The sequence below is a fragment of the Paroedura picta genome, chromosome 2 (genome assembly GCF_049243985.1).
Source record: "Paroedura picta isolate Pp20150507F chromosome 2, Ppicta_v3.0, whole genome shotgun sequence".
NCBI lineage: Eukaryota > Metazoa > Chordata > Lepidosauria > Squamata > Gekkonidae > Paroedura > Paroedura picta.
In genome coordinates, this window is record NC_135370.1 from 47,838,377 (window position 1) to 47,859,383 (window position 21,007).

The 21,007-nt window shown below is 42.9% G+C and overlaps 1 protein-coding gene across 1 annotated transcript; it reads left to right on the forward strand.

The window, feature by feature from the left end:
• The first annotated feature begins 1,120 nt into the window (after positions 1-1,120).
• ARL5A (ARF like GTPase 5A) lies at positions 1,121-20,308 on the forward strand. Its single transcript, XM_077320040.1, has 6 exons — positions 1,121-1,604; positions 9,179-9,239; positions 14,048-14,195; positions 15,088-15,171; positions 16,157-16,308; positions 16,557-20,308. The coding sequence occupies exons 1-6, from the start codon at positions 1,559-1,561 to the stop codon at positions 16,603-16,605; spliced, it is 540 nt and encodes a 179-aa protein (XP_077176155.1). The 5' UTR covers positions 1,121-1,558; the 3' UTR covers positions 16,606-20,308.
• The last annotated feature ends 699 nt before the right edge of the window (positions 20,309-21,007 follow it).

Here is a 21,007-nt window from a genome sequence, read left to right on the forward strand (position 1 = left end):
GATATTAGAGAAATTCTGCCTCAAGATGGACATGGAAAGCTTAAAGCTTTCATTCCAGGGTTGCCGTGCCTTTCTTTGACTAACATTGCCCTGTCTTTGAGAGCCAGCATGGTTAAGAATGGCATTGTCTAATATGGAGAGCTGGGTATGATTCCCCATTCCTCCACATGCTGGCATCCGGGCGACCTTGGGCCACTCACAGTTCTCTCAGAGCTCTTTCAGCCTCAGATTGCCTGTTGCGGGGAGAGAAAGGGCAGCCACTTTGGGACTCGTTTCAGTTAGTAAAAAACAGGGTAAAAAACCAACTCTTCTTCATAGAACCAAAATAACAAGAGTGGGGCATATAGGGGGGTTAGCCCTGTTGATCTAAAGTGGCAGAATATTTTTTTAGTCCAGTGGCACCTTTAAGACCGACAAAGTTTAATTTGAGATAGAAGCCTTCAGGGGCATGCAGACTTCTTCAGAGACATTGAAACTGAAGTCATCAACCATTACATATAGGTAGATACTGGGGAGGGTGTTGCCAGGAAGGGCTAACTGGAGTGAAGATGCATAAATAACTGAGCAACAAGATTGGATTAAGATATTTGCAAAACAGCATAATCAAGTTTACAAACAGGTGTGACAATTGAGTCAGGTGGGTAGTCTTGTTGGCCTGAAGGTCCAGTGGCACCTTTAAGGCCAACAACCTTACCTCCCCTCCACTTCGTTGGTCTTAAAGGTGCCACTGGTCTCAAACTTTGTTCAGATGGGAGAGCTGAACGTGCGGTGAGATTAAAAGAAAACACCTGATATCTCTGTTAAGCCCTGGAGGTTTCATCGTACTGCTAACGTATAACTCAACCATCTCCTGTTCTAATCTGTTTCTGAAAATCTTTTGCAATCAAACTGCTGCTTTAAGGTTCCCCACTGAATGGCCCGAAAGGCTGAAGCGAAGAAGCAGCCAGCGCACGAGTTGAATCACGTGACACAAGCACTCCCCCCTCCCCCGGTTTCTGCGCTCCGGGATGCCGAACAGCGGGCGGGGCGATGCATGCAAATCAGCGTCCAATCCTAACGACAGGAAAGGGTCAGGTTCCTCCCCCTAGGCCCCGCCCAGTGCGTTCCGCTTGATCAGGACTCGAAATTGCTGTTGGAGTGGCGGCGGAGGAAGAGGCGCGTGCGTGCTGCCTGGCTTCCTCTCGGACGGTGTCCGAAGGGGCTCATTCCCCTCCTTCCGCAGCCGCTCGGCTTTTCCTCAAAGCGCCGAGGCCTAGAAAAGCGAGGCGTGGCGGGCGCCCCCAAAGTGGCGGAAGGCCTGCGGCGGCAATGTCCGTGAGCGGCAGAGAGGGGCGTGCGGCAGCGTCGCGGGGAACGACCGCATCAGTCGCCGTCGCCGCCGCCTCCGGGGCGCGCGGCCTGCGTCTCCCGCGCCGCCTCCTCCCTGCCGGCAGCTGGGCTGTGGCGGCGGGCTGGGCCCGAGACTGAGCCGCCCTGGGCGAAGCCCGGGCGGGAGCACCCCGAGGCTGGGAAGAGCGCGGCGCTGCCCCGAGGCAGCCTCAGCTCCCGCCGCCCGAGCATGGGAATCCTCTTCACGCGGATATGGAGGCTGTTCAACCACCAGGGTAAGGCGGGCAGCTGCTGGGCTGGGAACCGCAGGGGCTGGGCTGCCCGCTCGCCCATAGCCCTAATGGCCCTTGGTTTTTATCCCGCCCTTCCTGTTGGGCCCCGGGCGGCCGTGGAAACAGCCTGTGCCGTCGATTACACATATTGTCCGTCTTGTGGGCCAGACCGCGGTCCGGCTGCGGGCACTGTGTCCGGGCGGGCGCCGGGAGTCGAAGGGCTTGCTGCCTCCCCACCACTTCAGGGCAGGCTGGGCAGTTAGTTCTCTGGCGAGGGGACAGGCAGGGAGGGAGGGAGGAGGCGTTCAGGGCAGCCCCTTCCTCGCGGGCTTTGTGTGGAGGTGGGGACGGGGCCATTGCTGGGTACTGGTTCAAGGGCTGGGTTCAGATCCTCGCTGTGAGAGGGAGACTTCCTGGGTGACCACCTTAAAATACCTCATAAAGTGGTTGTGAGGTTAAAATGGAGAAAGGGAGAGTGTCGTAAGCTAGCATGGGTCCCCGCCGGGGAGGGACTTGGGGTAGATGGGAAGTAAAGGAACATTGTGGTGGGCTGAGAAGGTACTTTTCGTGAGTGAGTGTTATTGCTTGGTTCAGGCGTGCAGCCTGTTGGTCTGAAGTAGCAGAAGAAAAGTTGAGTCCAGCGGCGCCTTTAAGACCAACAAAGTTTTATTCTAGGTATATGAGCATTTGTGTGCATGCACACATCTGCAGACAATGAAACAAGAATAATCAGAGTACAGATATGGAGAGAGTAGATTAACAGTCAGTTGTTACTGTCTTGAGCATCTCTGGGCTGCAGACTCACTAGATCAGGGGAAGTCAAACTGCAGCCCTCCAGATGTCCATGGACTACAATTCCCAGGAGCCCCTGCCAGCGAATGTTGGCAGGGGCTCCTGGGAATTGTAGTCCCTGGACATCTGGAGGGCCGCAGTTTGACTACCCCTGCACTAGATAAACTTGGGCATGTCAGTGTCAGTTTTAGTCTTTTGGTTTTGTCTTCGATGTGGAGCTAAGGATATTGAGGGCCTAAACAGGTTGAGAAAGCTGCAACTTTATACGATGATGTAAATATATTTACTTTTATTTATGGAGTTCAGATATATAAAAATATTAGAAACAATAAAAACAGCAGGGAGTGACCTTTTTTATAGGTCACACATTTGTTAAGTATAGCCTAGCAACCAAGGACCTAACACATTTTAAACTATATGTACATAAAATGTTTGTGAAACATTTTTCAGTCACCAACCAACATCTGTATTCAAGTGATGGTCCCTTGCATGTCCACTGGATGTTAAAAGTTCTTATAAGAATGACAGGTAATAGGCTCAAGTGCTGGTAATTTGGGTACATAGTGTGAAACTGAACTCAGCTAGTATATTCATGTGAAAAGTGTGCTTTGGAAAGGTGTTTTGGGTATTGTTCTAGAACTGAAGTTAGTTGTGTTTGTATTAATATCTTTTAAAATAATGGGTTGGATTCCATTGAGACTTCTGTAGGTGCAAGGAAGGTGGATGGTTTTTGCCCATTACCCAACTTGATGTCTCAAAATGCTACTACGCAGGACCAGTAGGGTGGAACCAGAGGTTTCCTGCTGGTCGAGAGGATGGAGGGATAGAAACCTTCCTTATTCATTGCACCCATGGCGATCTAGGTCAGATCCAACCTGTTTTGTATACTCTATCAACTTAGACCTTAGGTCTTTCAGTCTCATTTGTCATTAAAGAATCTTACGGAACAGGTGGAAGTTCTTTGGCTGAAAAAATGCCTGAAGGCAATGGCATATTTTATTGGTCAAAGCTGCAAAAATTGACATTTTTCAAGTCTGTCTGTGTTCTCATTTTTTGTGAGCTCAGATGAGGGCCTATAACTTGCTCATGCAGTTTAAGTGCTGTTGTCAGAGCAAGTGCCATTTGAAACCAGGTCTGAGAGATGAAAATGTAGCTCTCTTGTTTCTGCCCTATCAATAATGGAAAAATCTGTAACGAGAGCTGAGATGATACTGGTGTGTGGAGAATTTAGGCAGGTAAGAGTTCCATTCTATCAGTGTGCCAGTGCAGGGACAACACATTATCTTGCACTAAAGCAGAAAGCTTTTCTTTAAGTTATTGTGACCTAGGCATATGGAGAGGAAGCTGTTTGTTATCAGCCATCCTCCACTTTGAAAGCTACGTGCATATATAATTTGTGTACAAAAAAGAGGGATAAAGTAAACTTGCACCTTGTGCACAAACAAAATTAAACTTTTCTGGTTCAGTTTTGAGTGTAGAATATTAATGTGCTGCAGTTTCCCTGCTTCTCACAAGTGTTTTTGGTGGTGACGGATAACATAGAGCAATGGTCCCCAACCTTTTTATCACCGGGGACCACTCAACACCTTTTACTGAGGCCTGCTGGGGGGGTAGTTTACTCCTCAACTCTCAACCACTGCCCTAATGCTCTCTGATTGCTATGGTAATGTTTAAACATCCCTTCAAAATAAGACACAGACATGCCACAACAATGAAGTGTGTTGTAAAGGGCTGGGGGGATGAAGTAAAGGGCCGGGGAGGGGGGAGGGAGAAGGCGTCCTTTGGGGCCCACCTCCAATTAGTCTAAGGACCACATGTGGTCCGCGGCCCACAGGTTGGGGATCGCTAACATAGAGCATAGCATCCCCCCCCCCCCCGGTGAAACAAATCTATAGATTTGTTCTTGGGAGACATTTATGTTAGGCTGCACTCTTAGGACCTTAATGTATTTTAAAACGTATAACCAAATGGTCTGCAGTTTCTGTGATCCATGGCAACTGCAAAGCGTTTCTTAGTAGGAATTGAGTCGGTGTAATTGTTCTAATGGGGGTTTTAATGGGGAGCTATGAGTTTTATGTGGGATTTTTAAAAATGTAACCCACCACAAGGCAGCTTACCGTGAATGATAGGATATAAATTTAATGAATAAATAAAATATATGAGTCAGTGTCAGAAAAAGTTTGCTGAAAGCCTCATAGTATGCAAACATCTTTATGTTTGACTTAGAACAAAGCTTCCAGCTTGGTGTAGTGGTTAAGAGAGGTTTGATTCCCTGCTTCTCTATATGCAACCAACTGGGTGACCTTGGGCTAGTCAGTCCTATTAGAGCTGTTCTCACAGAGCAGTTCTGTCCCAACTCTCTCAGCCCCAACTACCTCACAGGGTGTCTGTTGTGAGGAAAGGAAGGGAAGGCAATTGTAAGCTGCTTTGAGACCTGTTTGGGTAGTGAAAAGCCAGTATAAAAAACAACTCTCCTTCCTGAACTCCTACCCACTCACACCTCTTGTGTACCTGCAATATACTAATCATACTCTCTTTATCTGGACACATGATAAAGAAGCCCTGGACATATTCCCTGAATTTCACCCGACCATCAACCAGGCAATGAACCAGTCCATGCAAGGAATATATTTCCTGGGCATTACTGTAAAAAATATATACAATGGACACTGAGGCACCATCTTGTACTGGTTACCTACTGGCCGAGAAACATATCTACTTGAGTCGACCTACCATCCTAAACATCCTGAAGGATCTGTTGTCTACCTCTGCTCCAGTCCTACAGATAGAGATTCTTGCCTGAGGGATCTAAGCAAACATTTTGAAAGTGAAATAACCACCTGATGAAGTCAATAGGTTAACAAAGCCAGAATGGTACCCAGAAATAACCTGTTGCTAAAAAAGCCCAGAAGAGAAAATAACAGAATGTTACTAATGGTCACATATAGCTCTCAACTCATATATTTCAAGGCATCATTAACGACTTACAACCTCAGCCAGGAATGAGTAAGTCATGTGAAATTTGCTATCTGCGAAGGGAGGAATGCTTTAGGGGTAGCCATCACAGGCAATTGCAGCATGGAAAATAATGCTGATGCGAGAGGGACAGGGAAGATATAGACTTTCCCGTTCTGTATGGATACCACCTTGGTCTTGCTGCAGTCTTTCCAAGACCATCACAGCAAATGTGAGACCAATGGCATGGAAGAAGGGGAAACTGTAGTGGGGGCACAGAAGCACCGTGGGGACATGTGGCTCTCCAGTAGAGAGCTTCCAGTAGCAACTTCCCAATAGAAGAAGAGTTGGTTGTTATACCCTGCTTTTTGCTGACGAAAGTAGTCATAGAGTGGCTTATATTAGTCTTCTCCCCACAAGAGACACCCTGTGAGGTAGGTGAGGCTGAAAGAGCTCTGGGAGAAACTGCTCCGTGAGAACAGTTTCTAACAGGCTGTGACTAGCCCAAGGTCACCCAGCACATGGAGGAGCAGGGAATCAAATCCAGCTCACCACATTAGAAGCTGCTGCTCTTATCCACTACACCAAGCTGTACAAATTACCATTGCTTGAAAAATGTAGCTAATGCACAGGTAGAATAAGCTGTTGCAGGAGGTTGATATAAGTCTTTTTTTGACTTGCTCATTGACTGTTATGGGATTCTTGTCCTCCAAATTTGGACCTTCTGGCCAATCGCTTCTCAGAGCAATCCAAAGAGGGAGACAATCAGGTATTTCCTACATGGAGAGGTAATTGTGGTCAATAAGGTTTGCAATTTCAGAAGAAAGGAATACCTTGTGTCTTCTGTGTACTTTCTCTCTGCCAATGAGGGCCAATCAGGTCAAATTGCATGCCGACAGCCTGTGAAAGCCTCTACCCTGGGAATGTTTACTCATGAGTAAGTCATGGCCCTCAGCCAGGATAGTTTAGCCCCAATCAGGAGGAAGCTGTTCCAGGATTAGTTTCCTTTTAAGTTTCAACCTTCTGGCAAATAGCTGCTCAGAGCAATCCAAGGTGGGAGACGCTCAGATATTTCCTACAGGAAGTGGTGATTGTGTGATTAGTAAGGTTTGCTCTTTGAGAAGGAAGGAATGGGTTTGTCTTCTGGGTTGTTTGTCTCTCCTCCCCCCCCCCCCGCCCTCTGTGTAGCGGGGTGTGCCACACAGCCCTTCCCCATCCCAAGCAGCTCTTTCCTCCAGGGGACCTGATTGCTGCAGCCTAGAGAGCAGCTTCCATTCTGGGGGTTCTCCAGGTCCCACTTGAAGGCTGGCACCCTTGATTAGTGGTGGGGATGCTAGCCTACAGCTGTGACCTGGAGATCCCACTTCTGAGGTTTTTTTGAAGCCTGAAGAATGTTTCAGGAGTTTCTCGATGGTAAAAAAAAGTTGAGAAAAGCTGTCATAGAGGCAATAATTGATAAATCTTCTACGTTTTTTGCCAACCACTGTTCTCATGTTTGATACAACCGTGTTTTGATTTATGCTGACACTGAATTGAACTACAGAGCGTACTCACTGAAAGGTGTTTTCAGTTCTTTAAGCAAATTTTGCTGCCAATTAAATATTTTCATTGAGGGAAGAAACTGTGACAAGTTTATGAATTATTTCATGCTTATTATTAGCAATTACTGCCACCCAACATTTCTCTTTGTTTCCCACCTGGAGCATGGCATCCCTGCAACTCCATGGGATCCGAAGCCAGGGCCTTTCTCCAGGGGAACTGATCTCTGTTGCCTGGAAAGGATCTGCAATTCCAGAAAATCCCCAGGTGCCAACTTCTCCCATCCTGCAACCTCTCTGCCACAGAGTCCCCCCCCCCAAGCAAACCCTTTCATCTCCAGGAGCCTGAAAATAAGTTGTTGTTTTAGAGTCCCCCCTCCAAAACAGCCATTTTCCCATGGGGAGCTGATCTCTATAGTCCAATTTTAGAAGATTTCCAGGCCACAGCTGGAGGTTGGTGACCCTTGGGTTAGGAATATTCCTTGTGGTTTGGAGATGGGGCCTCAAGAGTCCAGGGGTGGGCAGAAGCTTTTGCCATGCAGCTAGGCCTCAAGAAGGTGACAGTGCACGTGTGAATTCTAGAGTCTGATGTATTCCTGAGGCTTTGCCTCTAATGTTAAAATAAACACTGGCTGTATCCCCAGCATACTTTCCACACAGCTAGATGTCATTGTGAATCTGCTCAAGAATTGTTGCAAGCATAGGGTCTTAATTTTTATTTTTGGCTTCTTTTTGAAAGGTTATTTTATGAAATTAAAAATATGCAGATGAAAAATAATTATAAGACCTGTAGTAAAAGGTACACAGGGTTGGATGTCTGTTTTAAGAAACAGCAATTGGATCCTGTAAAGATTTGCTGAGTCTGTTATGCTAGTTTGCCAAAAAGTGCTTACAAGTCAGAAAAAAGCAGTCTGACTGCTTTCATGACCATGGAGCATAACAGTCTAGTCTATCTAGTATTGCTCACTACTATACAATGGTAGACTTGCTATCATGGTGCTATCAATTATATGTAGTCATGAGATAGGTCCAAAGTTAATTGGTTTCGAAACACTTATTCCCATAACTGAATTATTTTGGTGTCAACCAGAGAAATATGTAAATATTTAAAAGAACTGTTCTTGTGCAAGGCGTTGTTGTTGTTGTTAGGTGCAAAGTCGTGTCCAACCCATCATGACCCCATGGACAATGATCCTCCAGGCCTTCCTGTCCTCTACCATTCCCCGGAGTCCATTTAAGTTTGCACCGACTGCTTCAGTGACTCCATCCAGCCACCTCATTCTCTGTCGTCCCCTTCTTTTTTGCCCTCAATTGCTCCCACCATTAGGCTCTTCTCCAGGTAGTCCTTCCTTCTCATGAGGTGGCCAAAGTTTCATCTTCAGGATTTGGCCTTCTAAGGAGCAGTCAGGGCTGATCTCCTCTAGGACTGACCGGTTTGTTCGCCTTGCAGTCCAAGGGACTTGCAAGAGTCTTCTCCGGCACCGGAGTTCAAAAACCTCAATTTTTTGACTAGACGCGCTTTTGTTGACAGGGTCTCTGCTTTTTAGGATGCTATCTAGATTTGCCATAGTCTCTGCTTTGCCATAGCTTTGCCATAGATTTGCCATAGCTTTCCTCCCTAGGAGCAAGCGTCCTTTAATTTCTTTGCTGCAGTCCCCCATTTGCTGTCAAATTTGCTGTTTGCCAGGATGGTGAATGGTTTGTTTACAATGTAAACACATTTTCAACAACTATGAAGAAAACTAACATATGTAAAGACAATAATGATAGTATTGTTGCCATAATATTACTGCTGAAGTTTTTAAAGCATGTTAATTTTACTTAATTTGATAGTTTATTGCCTGCCTTGTAGGATTTTGATCTGAGAAGGATTTTGTAGGATTTTGATCTGATATGAGAAGAACGTTCTGTCCTGAAAATTTATGATTTCTGCTAATGTTATATAGCTGATAAAGGCGAAATACTAGCCTATTTAAGAAGATATACTTCTAAACCAGTTTCTCCTTTGTAATTCCTGCCTTGGTGGACTATCTGTTTGGATCTTGGAAGAACTCAATTCTGTGGATGTACCTTTTGAATATACAAAAGTAAATCTTCCTTGGCTTTGCCCTTTAAGAGCAGGTAGACAAGCATTTGTAAAATTCAATTAATTAAAAACGTGTTAATTTACTGGGGGGGGAGGTAAATGTGTGGTAAATAAAAGAGCAAAGCTGAAAAAGATGACAAGAGGTTACAAAGGTTTGTGAAATTACCATGTGCATAACTATCTCCTCTTGGCTTTTTCCTCTCCAGAGCACAAAGTGATCATTGTTGGCCTTGATAATGCAGGGAAAACGACTATACTTTATCAGTTGTAAGTATGAAGTAACATGTGAATAGCGTTGTCTTATTAGAATGCTGAATTAGATATACTTCAGTGTGTTTTTGCCAGCAGCCAGGCAGATCCCTCTCTGTTCTTGTATATAAGGTGTCAAAGCTGCCCTCAGTGTTTGTCTCTATAATCCAAAGTATCCCGTCATGGCTAAAAACCAGTGATTGATATTTTTAAGCCTTCTAACCTGATGGCTGTCACTGCACCTAAGCATCTATAGATGATGATACACCCAATTTGATCTTTCAGTAGGGTGTAAAGTATCTTTACGGAGTTCTTTTCACCTCAGTACAGCTGCAAATAACTGGTTAGTTGCACTATTGGAGAGTTGTTGTGTGGTATCCTCCTCTGCATGTAGCCAGCTGGGTGACCTTGGATTAGCCACAGCACTGATTAGACCAGGGGTAGTCAAACCGCGGCCCTCCAGATGTCCATGGACTACAATTCCCATGAGCGCCTGCCAGCATTTGCTGGCAGGGGCTCATGGGAATTGTAGTCCATAGATATCTGGAGGGCCGCAGTTTGACTACCCCTGGATTAGACTGTTCTGACCGAGCAGTAACATCAGGGCTCTCTCAGCCTCACCTACCTCATAGGGTGTCTGTTGTGGGGAGAGGAAAGGGAAGGCGACTGTAAGCTGCTCTGAGACTCTTCCTGGTAGAGAAAAACAATATATAAGAACAAATTCTTCTTCAAACAAAATAGGCCTATTCTGAAATATCAAATCAAATTATACATAAGCAAACAGCATAAAGCTAGAAAGTTGCATCTAACTACACTGCTGGGCCAAGTTTTGCAAGGCGACAATGTATCATGAGTTTAATAACCCCTGAAGTCACGTTCACAAATGAGCTTTCAACAGCCTTATAATTTTGGTTGGCACTAGGAGCCAGCCCAAACATTTAAACCACCTAGAACTTTATTAAAACTCTGATAGCACTATTTTAGTCTAGAAATAAATATAGGGCGATCACCAAAACAAAAAGCTAACCTCTAACATCTCCCCAGTTCTTTTTTAAGTCCATTATTGCATTAAAAAGCTTTATTTTTTTTGTTTTATTTTGTTACTGGAGCCACTATAGAAGGCAACTGATTAGGAGATGAGTTCATCTACAATTATTGAATGATATGAAATTGATACTTGGTCTGCAACCTGCAGAGAGCCACAGTCATGATTGTCATTCAGCCACATTTGTATTTATCTTTAGCACGTGGCCTATACCTCAAGGATGGTCACAGCTTAGCCATTCCTCTGGCAGTGGCTGTTTCAGGCAGGATCCATGTGTCAACCAGAAGCCCCGTCATAGGAGGGATTGCCTACTTTCCTGAAATCTTGGGTAGGGGCTACATTGGGTGCTTAGAAGAAGCACAGGTAGCTTCTGAATCACTTAATATCATTGAATTGTACATACATTGTACATACATACATATACATACATACAAGGAAGCCATGACAAGAACTTCATGCACATTTATTTTTATGCCATACAAGAAAACAAACATTTTGTTGCAAAATGATAAGACAAATTAAATAGCATTTAAAGAAAATAATGCTTGTCTTTTACAGCTTCTGTATGAAGACAGTGGATTGGACCCAGCAAGCTCTTTTTCTCTGGCTCTGCTACTTCCTCTCCTTATCATCTCTTCCGTTCCACCCAGCTTTTGTCCATTCAGGTTTCATGGTCCCAAACATAGCTCTTTTAGTGGCTCTTTTGAACAATAGTAATTGTGACCCTTCCTTCCCTTTTTCACCAGTGGGGAAAAGAGGTTGGATCCAACACTTCATATTCCCAATGCAAATTGCTAAGAGACAGTATAATAAAATATTTGCTGAAAATACTAGGCAACACAATGAAATTTGTAGATACCATGACAACTTGGCACGTAAGATTTGACAAACTCTGTACTGACAGTATGCAGGGAAAAGAGATATTCATGATTTAAAAACATAGGACTCATTCCATCATAAACAAAATGCTTTTAATGAGACTTCTGTGTAATCATTAAAGCAGCTAGTAAAAATCAAACATAATCAAGGGGGACAAATAATCAGGGTGTCATTAATTGGTAAAAGACAAATACCAGCTAAGTAAGTTAATAGAAGCTTATTGGTCTGGAAGAAACCAGACTTTGGAATATAGGTAGATTTTATTCTAAAGGTAAGCATTGAATTCCCAACTATTCCTCTGAAGTGTTTAAGTTAAAATTATAATTTTGAATTCTCTAGACCAGCTGCCCCCAACTCCCGGTCTGGAGACTGGTACCAGTCTGTGGATCAGTCGATATCGGGTTGCGGCTCCTCCTCGTCCTCCTCCCTGAATGCTGCCTCAGAGGCTGCTCTGCCACTCTGCTGCTGGCTCACCTTTGGTGCTGTCTGGCGGCTGCCATGGCTGGGGCTCACCCTAGGTGTGGCACTGCGCAGCTGCTGCTGGCAGCGCCCCCCAGTGGGCGGTGGGAAGTCAGGGGTGCTGGCAATGTCCCTCGGCAAAACACTACCCACCCCCCCCGGGCCTCAGTAAAATTGTCAAGTGTTGACCGGTCCCCGGTGATAAAAAGGTTGGGGACTACTGCTCTAGATGCTAGGATCAAAAGAAAACAATGGCCTTTCCTTTTTAAAACTTGCTATACCTCACAATGCTGATATTTTATAAAATATGAAGCTTTTGAAATATGCAGATTTTATAAATTCACTTGCTTAAACTCTTTCTTGGCATCCTCCAATAAAGTAGCCCTACTGGCCCTCCAAGTAAAAATAGCTTTGATTGGCAGTGAAAAGAAAGTGTTTTTCCCAAGTGGCCATATTTTCTTTTTGCTCTTAAAGTTGCATAACTATCTGAGGCTTAACAGATTGTGGGTATGGTTGATGATCCCAAAACCTCTTCCGGGTCTGAAACTGCTTGGAAGGTTAAGCATAAGACGGGGAGGGTTGTATATAAATATAATAAATAAATAATCAGAGGCAACCATAATGTAGCATAGACAAGGGTGTTTCTGCACAACTTCCAACATTTCACAGTTGGCTATAGAGATGTGCCTAGGAATACAGGCCCACAATTTGAATTGCTAGATTTTTCTATTCATCAAGCCATTTAGAGTCAAATGGAAACTTTAATGAAAATATGATAATGACTTTTCCTAAAAAATGCTTTCAGAATGGGTTTATTACATTTGTGGCCCCCTTTTCTTTCAACATGGAACCCAGTCTCCTGCCTCTTTACAGGGGGAGGAAGATATATCCCTGGTGCAATTCAGGTTTTTAGCTATAAAATAATACCCCAGTTACTATATGGTGTCACTATCTGGATTTTGGTGTTCACAGAATCTTTTGACCATCCCCTATGTCAGTTTATACATAGGATAATGGGAATCCATCATTGTGTCTCAGACATAGTTCTCAGAGCTCAACTAGGCCAAAAGTGTTTGGAAGCTACAGAATGGCTCAGTGCTTTCAAGCTAATGAAAGCGTTGATTGTTTTTGCTTTGGAAGCTGAAAGTCTGCTGTTCTTTCCTAAACAAGATGGATTCATCCATTCTCGATGGATGAAGGCAGTAGACACTAGACTATAGAACAGCTTATAACTGAAAATGTCTTCTTGCCAGGTAAAGGAAAGGCCCTTTCGCTTGTCCAACATTGCCTTATGGAGCTGGCTTACAACAGTACAGTGATTCACTCTCTCAGAATTTGCTCAAGTCATTTCTTCGGCATCTTAAACAACTCAGACTCTGCCATTATACATGAAACACCTAATGGCTCCCCACCTTGTTAGGGCATTTACTTTAGCTCATCTCAGTGCCATCCCATCTGAAGTATTACAGGGAAGATTTTGTCATATTCCATATTCAGATGGCCTTTGCCCTTGCCGTCAGGGTAAAATTAATACTGTGTCTCACAAACTTACCACTTTTAGGAACTGCTGGATCTCACTGCTTTTAAGACGCTTTCCATGTAATAAACTCCAAGGTGATAACATTCCCTATCTGATGCTAGACAGTGGCCTGAACATAACCTACTTGGTTGCCAAATTTCTGTCTCACATGTTTCCTTTAGTAAATAATGTATTAATCTTTTAGTCATTGCTCAAGATCATCTTGACCATAGGAGCTCAAGAAAAGAAAGATTAGTGTCTTCTGCCCATGGGTGAAGACTTTCTCCCTGGTTCTGACGCTGGATGCTTATGGGCTTTTAAAAAATTATTTTATGTTTTAAAATATTTGTAACCGTTCAGATTTTTTATTTATTTATAATTGGATTTGTATGGCCACTGCTCTAAAGGTTGGTTTGCGGCAGTTTACAATTTACAGGTTTTAATGTTATATTCGTTGCCTTGGAAACCGTGTTCAGGTGGAAAGGTAGTATGAACATGTTTTAAATAAATAAATTGGTGTCATGCTCTGGTCTATAACACTTTTCATGATTGCCTGTGTTGACATTGGTAGCCGAAGTGTGATTATTGCAAATTAAATGCTGTCTATTTTGGAAGCAACTTGAATGGACAAACCAATGTTGCTCCCATCTCCCTACTGTAAATACTTCCAGATATTTGTCCATTAATATGTACAGTATGAGGAGATAAACAGGAGCTTCGTGGCATCTTAAAAGACTAACTAAAGCCCACCATCAGATGCAAAATAGCGAGTATCCTGTGTTGCATCCAATGAAATGGGCTTTAGTTGGTCTTTAGGGAGCCGCTAGACTTCTGTCTCTTTTTCCTACTAAGAAGACTGGCTGTGTGGATGCAGAGAAAGAAAAATAATGCACTTTTCTTATTTTAATGTCTTTCTCTTTGCAGTTCTATGAATGAAGTGGTACATACATCTCCAACTATAGGGAGCAATGTGGAGGAAATAGTAGTTAATAATACGCGCTTTCTGATGTGGGATATTGGAGGCCAAGAGTCTCTTCGCTCTTCATGGAATACATACTATACAAACACTGAAGTAAGAACATTATCTGTTTGATACAATTTAAGGCTATGGGTAATCTCACATAGAAATTTAGAGTGCTATCCAGCCATTTTATCTATTGGGGATAAGAAAAGGTATGTCGTTTTTCCTAATGAAATGGGCAGTCCACAAGTAGATAGTGGCTGGATAGATACTCTTATAAACAACATTTAATATTCTGTTCAGTGGATAAATGAGGTTGCAAACTTGCAATGTCTACAAGGTTATAGCTTACCTAAATTACTAACTGAATAATATCATTCGATTAAAAAATATTCTTGACTCATAGGGTTGTCAGCCGCCCTGAGCCAACCAGGGAAAGGCAGGATAGTCATTAAAATGTATTATTACTATTACTGTTCTGGTGGATAACCATAGCAAAACTTGTTCTTTACTAGCATATTCCTAACATATAGTAGGTTACACTGTTGTTTTGGGGTTGGCTTAAAACATTTTGCCCCTGAAAATCAAAACTCTCCCATCTTAACTGTAAGGAATCTCTAGATTGATATGGCTAAGGTCACATAAGAGTGTCAGAGGGTCAGCAAGAGGCCTGGTCTTGTTTTTTACAATTAACGTCATGAAGCAGGTTCTTCTCTTACATCTGAGGACCTGGTGATAGGCATCAACTGGGAAGCCACGAGACCACAGGCTTCAGGCCTGCAATAACGTGTGACTTATTCAAAACTCTGAAGCCCCCTTTCTAATATTATTTTTTCTAGAATTTAAAAAACTTTGGTTTGGCTGAAGAATTCATTGTTTTAATTAGTTGTATCGTGGGCCCAGTTGTTACAGAGCCCTGGGGCTTGGAGGGTCAGGAATATTCATTCTGTTTCTATATGATGTAGGATATACGAGAACTAATTTCCCATTTTAATTCTTGTAGTTTGTTATAGTTGTCGTGGACAGCACAGACAGAGAGAGAGTTTCTGTAACGAAAGAAGAACTTTACAAAATGTTAGCACATGAGGTGAGTACTTCTTGATCATTTTTGAGACTTCCTAGCTAGGTTGTGAGAAGTACTTTTTAATACCCCTGCCTCGTTACAAAAGTTGTATATTGAACACATGGTGCTGCCTTATACTGAATTAAACCCTTGGCCCATCATAGTCCTTATGGCAGGGGTAGTCAAACTGCGGCCCTCCAGATGTCCATGGGCTGCAATTCCCATGAGCCCCTGCCAGCGACTGCCAGCAGTCGCTGGCAGGGGCTCATGGGAATTGCAGCCCATGGACATCTGGAGGGCCGCAGTTTGACTACCCCTGCCTTATGGTCTACTCTGCCTAGCAGCAGCTCTCCGGGTTCTTAGTGGAGGTCATTCAGATCACCTTCTCGCTGATCATTGTGCCAGGATGTGCCTGGAGGTTGGACCCAGTGATAAATGAGAGAAAAGGAAAATGTATTTAGTGCATCTCTCCTTGCTCCAGAAGAATTGCTATAGCAATACTTAGGGCTTTCAAGTGGATTTTAAACCAAGTAACTGCATATGGAGCAATGGAATGTGCAGCAAATAGTTCACCTGATTTAATTTGCTTTTAAAATTGTACCGGAGAAATACTTGGCCCTCGGTCTCGCATGCACAGAAAGGATAGTGGGGATACCAGTGTTTTCACTTAGCACAAGTATGCAGCAAGGACTACAGATAGATCTTTTATGGGATCCAAGCACTAGAAGCCTAGGTGATTGTATCAGAGCAGTGGTGTTTCCTTCTCTTTGATAGTCCGCTGAATCTGGCTTTTTAAGAACTGCTGGAAAGCCATCTTATTTAATGGATTAATCTGGTATTACTCTTCTGAAATGCGGCTGTACAAAATGGATGTAATATCTTGCTGGTCGTTGTCTAAATTATTAGACAGAGCCTCTTTAAAAACTGAAGCAGATTTTTTTTTAAGTCAAGATTGTTTCATAACTAGTGAAAACAAGACAAATTGAACACCCTTTTGTGTTTGGTCCAGGATTTGAAGAAAGCAGGATTGCTCATCTTTGCTAACAAACAGGATGTTAAAGACTGCATGACAGTGGCTGAAATTTCCCAGTTTCTGAAGCTAACATCAATTAAGGATCACCAGTGGCACATCCAGGCGTGTTGTGCTCTAACTGGAGAAGGGTAAGACGTCGTGGTTTATTGATATGCTTCTGAACAGATCTTGTACATGCAACAAATCAATAGATTATTTCTCAGACTACTTAAAACTGCTGTAAACCCATTGATTCCAGTGGCATCAATATAATATTTCCTAGTTACAAAAGGAAGTATTAATGTGAAAGTTACCTGAGTGAAACTGAAGCATGCAAACTCTCTCATTGCTCACAGTCAGTACAAAAAAATAATATATATTAATGTTTCATTTACAGATTGTGCCAAGGACTTGAATGGATGATGTCAAGACTTAAGATCAGATGATTTTTACTCTGCAGAGACGTTGTACAGGAAGAAACAAAGTGCTGCATCTTTGGTTATCTTGACAGCCGTGAAATTAATGGCTTACGTTTATTTATCAATCAAAACTAAATTTCAACTTTATTTGCTACTTAACACACTAAGGATGCCTCTGCTGAGGGGGAAACTCTTAGAAGTTCAAGCATGGCTTCCCAAAAGCTTCCCCTGGAGCGGACTCCGGAAGCTGCACCTGATCCTTTTTTCTAAAAGTGAAATCACTTGAGATTGTTTAGTAAATAATGTGTGTGATGAGAATGAAAGGGAGGTGTTTTAACTTTTACATTTTATTATTCCAGTCTAACTCAGTTGGAAAGGTTGACTTCATTCCAGTGATCAGTAAAGAAAAATCAGTGGCACAGGTATTGACTTCTCAGTATTGAAACTGATTCAAATGTGTTACAGAAGCAAAAAAAAAAACATTTTTCCCCTGTATGTGTACTGTACATCTTGTATTATACCTCATGTTTAAAGTTGATAGGCATCTGTACAGTGAAATGGCAAACACCACTGACTCTGTCCACACTCTTGGCACTCTCTGCACCCTGGTCAAACCAATCCAATCCTGTGGATTGGAGTGTGCGGATTCCAACCACTCAGATCCTGTTACATTCAACAGAACAATATTGGTCTCAGTGAAAAGTACTCTTGAGCTTGTGAGCCTGGCTGTGAAAAGTGGTACCCGGAGGGATATTGCTAGCACCATTTGTGTATTTAATGCTTTCCATTCTACTCTTGTGTCAATGGTGGTGGTGACAGTCTAGAAAACCATTTTTTATTATTATAAGTATTTGCAGCTAGGAATGATTTGACAAGAGACTGAACATGGTTATTAAGATTTTATACTTTATTCTGGCATTTTAAGTGTACCAAACAAATAAAATATAAAGGGGGGCATCACATCTGAAAAGTCGATTTCTTGATGGCGTTGGCCAAGAACCATGACACAGTTAAACAAGATTTCACTTTAGGTCTGCACAGGGACAGTTAATATTTCTGTCTTAAGACATGTATAAGGTAATGCTAATAAGAAAAGAACTCCCTTTTTCTCTACCTCAGATGTAGTCTGAATAGAAATTTTATACCCTGTTAAAACATCTAGGGAAAATAAATGTGTAGACTTAAAATGATTCTAATTTGGGAGGGTATTGTTGCTTTGTTGGAGACAGCAGCCAAAAACCAGGGGGCTTCTTTAACTGGCGACTCCCATCCCATGGAGCACAAATGGTTTTTGAAATGTTCTGCTTCAAGTGGGTGTGGCTTTCTACTGGCTGCTGTCAAAAGAAAAGTAGTGCCAGTTCTTTGCTATACAAGTGGAACTTTGGGACAGATTGCTCTAATCCAGATGAACCACAGTTAACAGTTTGACCTACCTGTATGGCAGTCCCAGACCCCACTCCATATTTATTCGTGTAAATTAACTCTCCCCCTCCCCATTGAACATCATGCTGCAGAAAGTGTCAGAAGAGGGTATCAACATGCTATAGAATAGGAAAAAACGGGATTCCCTTGTGTTAAGGGATTATAATTTGTTTGGAAACTGAACGAGAATAATTTCGAAATTGCTATCCTTTCAGGGCACTTTTGTTTCTTGGAGAGGGATTATTGATTTCTAAGTGTTCCTCCTTCCACTGAAGATCCCTCATTTTGCCATATGCTGCTCCTTGGGGTCTGACAGAAGAGATGGGCAGGCAGGTTCAGGATATTGCATTGAAGGGGGAAAGGCAAAGGTCTCTACAAGTTCTGCTGCATGAGTGGGTCTTGTTTGACACCAGCTGCTTCATAGTTTAAACCTCTGTGCTTGCAATCCCTGTCATGAATACCTTAACTATCCTGTGGCAAATTGAAAGTCCTTTCTACGTAACTCAGTAAAGTGGTTGTTTTTAATTAGACCATACAGTTTGCTTGTCAGAAGGGCAAAAACGTGATAGGCTCGTTGTCATACCATCACATTATATATTGGCCAAAAGTGCTTTAAAATGAGAACATACTCAGTATCAATAGCTGTCTTCGCCCTTGGAGTCTGATGACTAAATAAAATTGGCCATTTATAATCAATATATTCTGGTTTCTACTAAATCCCTTAGATCTATTTTAGAAGTATAGATTCTGCTCAAGTGCATGCACATTATCAGTGGTGACAGCAGTCTAGAGTCCGCTGGAGTCACGTTCAAGGAAGTGCTGTTAAGTACAGAGGCTGAAATCCAAAGAGGCACTTGGGGGATTGATTCTGCTAAACCAGGGGTAGTCAAACTGCGGCCCTCCAGATGTCCACAGACTACAATTCCCACAAGCCTCGTGGGAATTGTAGTCCGTGGACATCTGGAGGGCTGCAGTTTGACTACCCCTGTGCTAAACCATTGCACCCCTGACGTAGCGCAAAGCTTCAAAACTCTGTTTGCCCTGTAGCCTAGAAAGCTACAGTTGGAGACAGAGGGCAACAAACCCCTTTGAAACTAGCTCTATTTTTATGTTGGCCCTCTTCTTTGGAGACAAAAACAACCAAGTGCGGTGCAGTTGATTTAACAAAATACACATTGAAATGCATTCACATTAACAGATTCAATCCTTACTATTTACATATGCCACAGTTCCATAACCACGGTCTGTATGACAGTATAGTAAGATCTTTAGAATGAATAGACTTTCATAGTGTTTTTTTTTTCAGTTTGGGGCAAATGCATTCACGAAGATGGGGAAAAAACAGTGGCAAGAATCTTCAGGTTTGCTTTGATGATCCCCAATGAACTTTGGAGAAGTACATGTGCAAGAGGTGCTCAAACATATCTCCCCCCCCCCCCAAAAAAAAAAACACCTCTATGCAACTGGGATTGGTTGGCTGACCTTCAGCACTCCTGAGAGCTGGTAAAGGAGTCTCCCGGATTGGAAGGCAGCAGCAATGGGCAGACTCTCCTCCTGCCAGTCAACAGTGCCGAGGGAGGCATTAGGGAACATCTTAACATAGAACTTCCACTTAGTCACTCTTATTTTGGGCTAAGGGTGTGAAGTTACCAATCAATTCTTTGGGGTTATATTTGAAGCAGAAGGCCTCTTCAAGTGTGTGTATATTTTTGCCGAAAGCAGTGTTTGGACAAAACTGTGTACACCTGAGGAATTTAAAACTGATAGTACTGCCACTCTTTTGTAACTAAGCTGGAGGATTAGGGTGGTCATTCTAGCCTTTTCTGTCTCAAGTCAATTATCCATAGTATACTAAGGGCTGCTTTCCAGGTGAATATTTTCTAAATGTAGGAAAAAGCATACACCATCACCTGTGTATGCATACTTTGTACAGGATACATCTGTAATGTTACACGCATGCTGCTTTGTTGTACAGAGTGCAGACTGAAGAGATCTGCCCTGTACTTTTTATAGGGCATGGTACTGGGTGGTGTCCTGCAGATGTTTGCTTATGGGGCCACTGGCTGCTCTTTTTCCGCAGTGCCTTGTAATAGTCCTGTCAGCTGCAAAATGCTAGGTGCATAAAATTGATCTGCGGGGTATCCAAGAACAGCTGAAAAGAACACAGGTTTTAGATTTGTCTGGTACAGAACTGGCACTGGGGTTGCCCAGTTAATAAAAAAAATAAGTTTAGTTTGCATGTTTCCTATTGTGCCCATATAATGCTTGTCATTGTGTACATATGTAAATAAACAGATTATTACAAATATATTGTATGACTGTACTGTTCTCTCAAAAGGAAGTTTTATTCTGCAAAATACAGGCTAGTCTGGCCTCAGAAGGTAGGCACGGCTGGCCCTGGTTGGTACTTGGATGGGAAACCATGGTCGTGGTGCAGAGGCAAGCAATGGCAATCCACCTCTACTCATCTGTTGCCAGAAGTCCTTACAGCTATGAGTCAGCTGTAACCTGATGGCATTTTCTACCAAAGGATCACTAATCCTGTGTTTATTGCTGCAGTGATAGGGCTGACAAAATGGGGACGGTATCAGTATACAATACATTGTGTTTAATGGAGCGTGATGGAGAGCCAGTGGATTTCTGGATTAATAGATCGCAAGTTATACATATCTACTATCTAGGACACCTGGCTGTTCAGGGGACAGGGGGCGTGAGAGAAACTATGTTAAAACAGAATATGCTGACAAAACAATATGTTTGGAGACTCAAAACTTAATTTCCTGGCTGTGGTAAAGTTCACTTGTGGATGATGAATCATAGGAGAAATAGCTGTGTAAGCAGTCAAAGCAAAGAATACACAACTGACATGACTCATGAATACCTGAACTAAATGCCATTTCAAATGCCATTCACGGTGACCTACAAAAGAAGTACATTGCTACTGGAAGTGAAATATGGCAACAAAGGACTTTCCCCATTATACTTTTATCGACCCATCTAATCGTTG

Coding starts and splice junctions, on each gene's coding strand:
- ARL5A (XM_077320040.1), top strand. CDS start 1,559: ATGGGAATCCTCTTCACGCGGATATGGAGGCTGTTCAACCACCAGG. Junction 1,605..9,178: donor GAGGCTGTTCAACCACCAGG/GTAAGGCGGGCA, acceptor TTTCCTCTCCAG/AGCACAAAGTGATCATTGTT. Junction 15,172..16,156: donor ACAAAATGTTAGCACATGAG/GTGAGTACTTCT, acceptor TGTTTGGTCCAG/GATTTGAAGAAAGCAGGATT.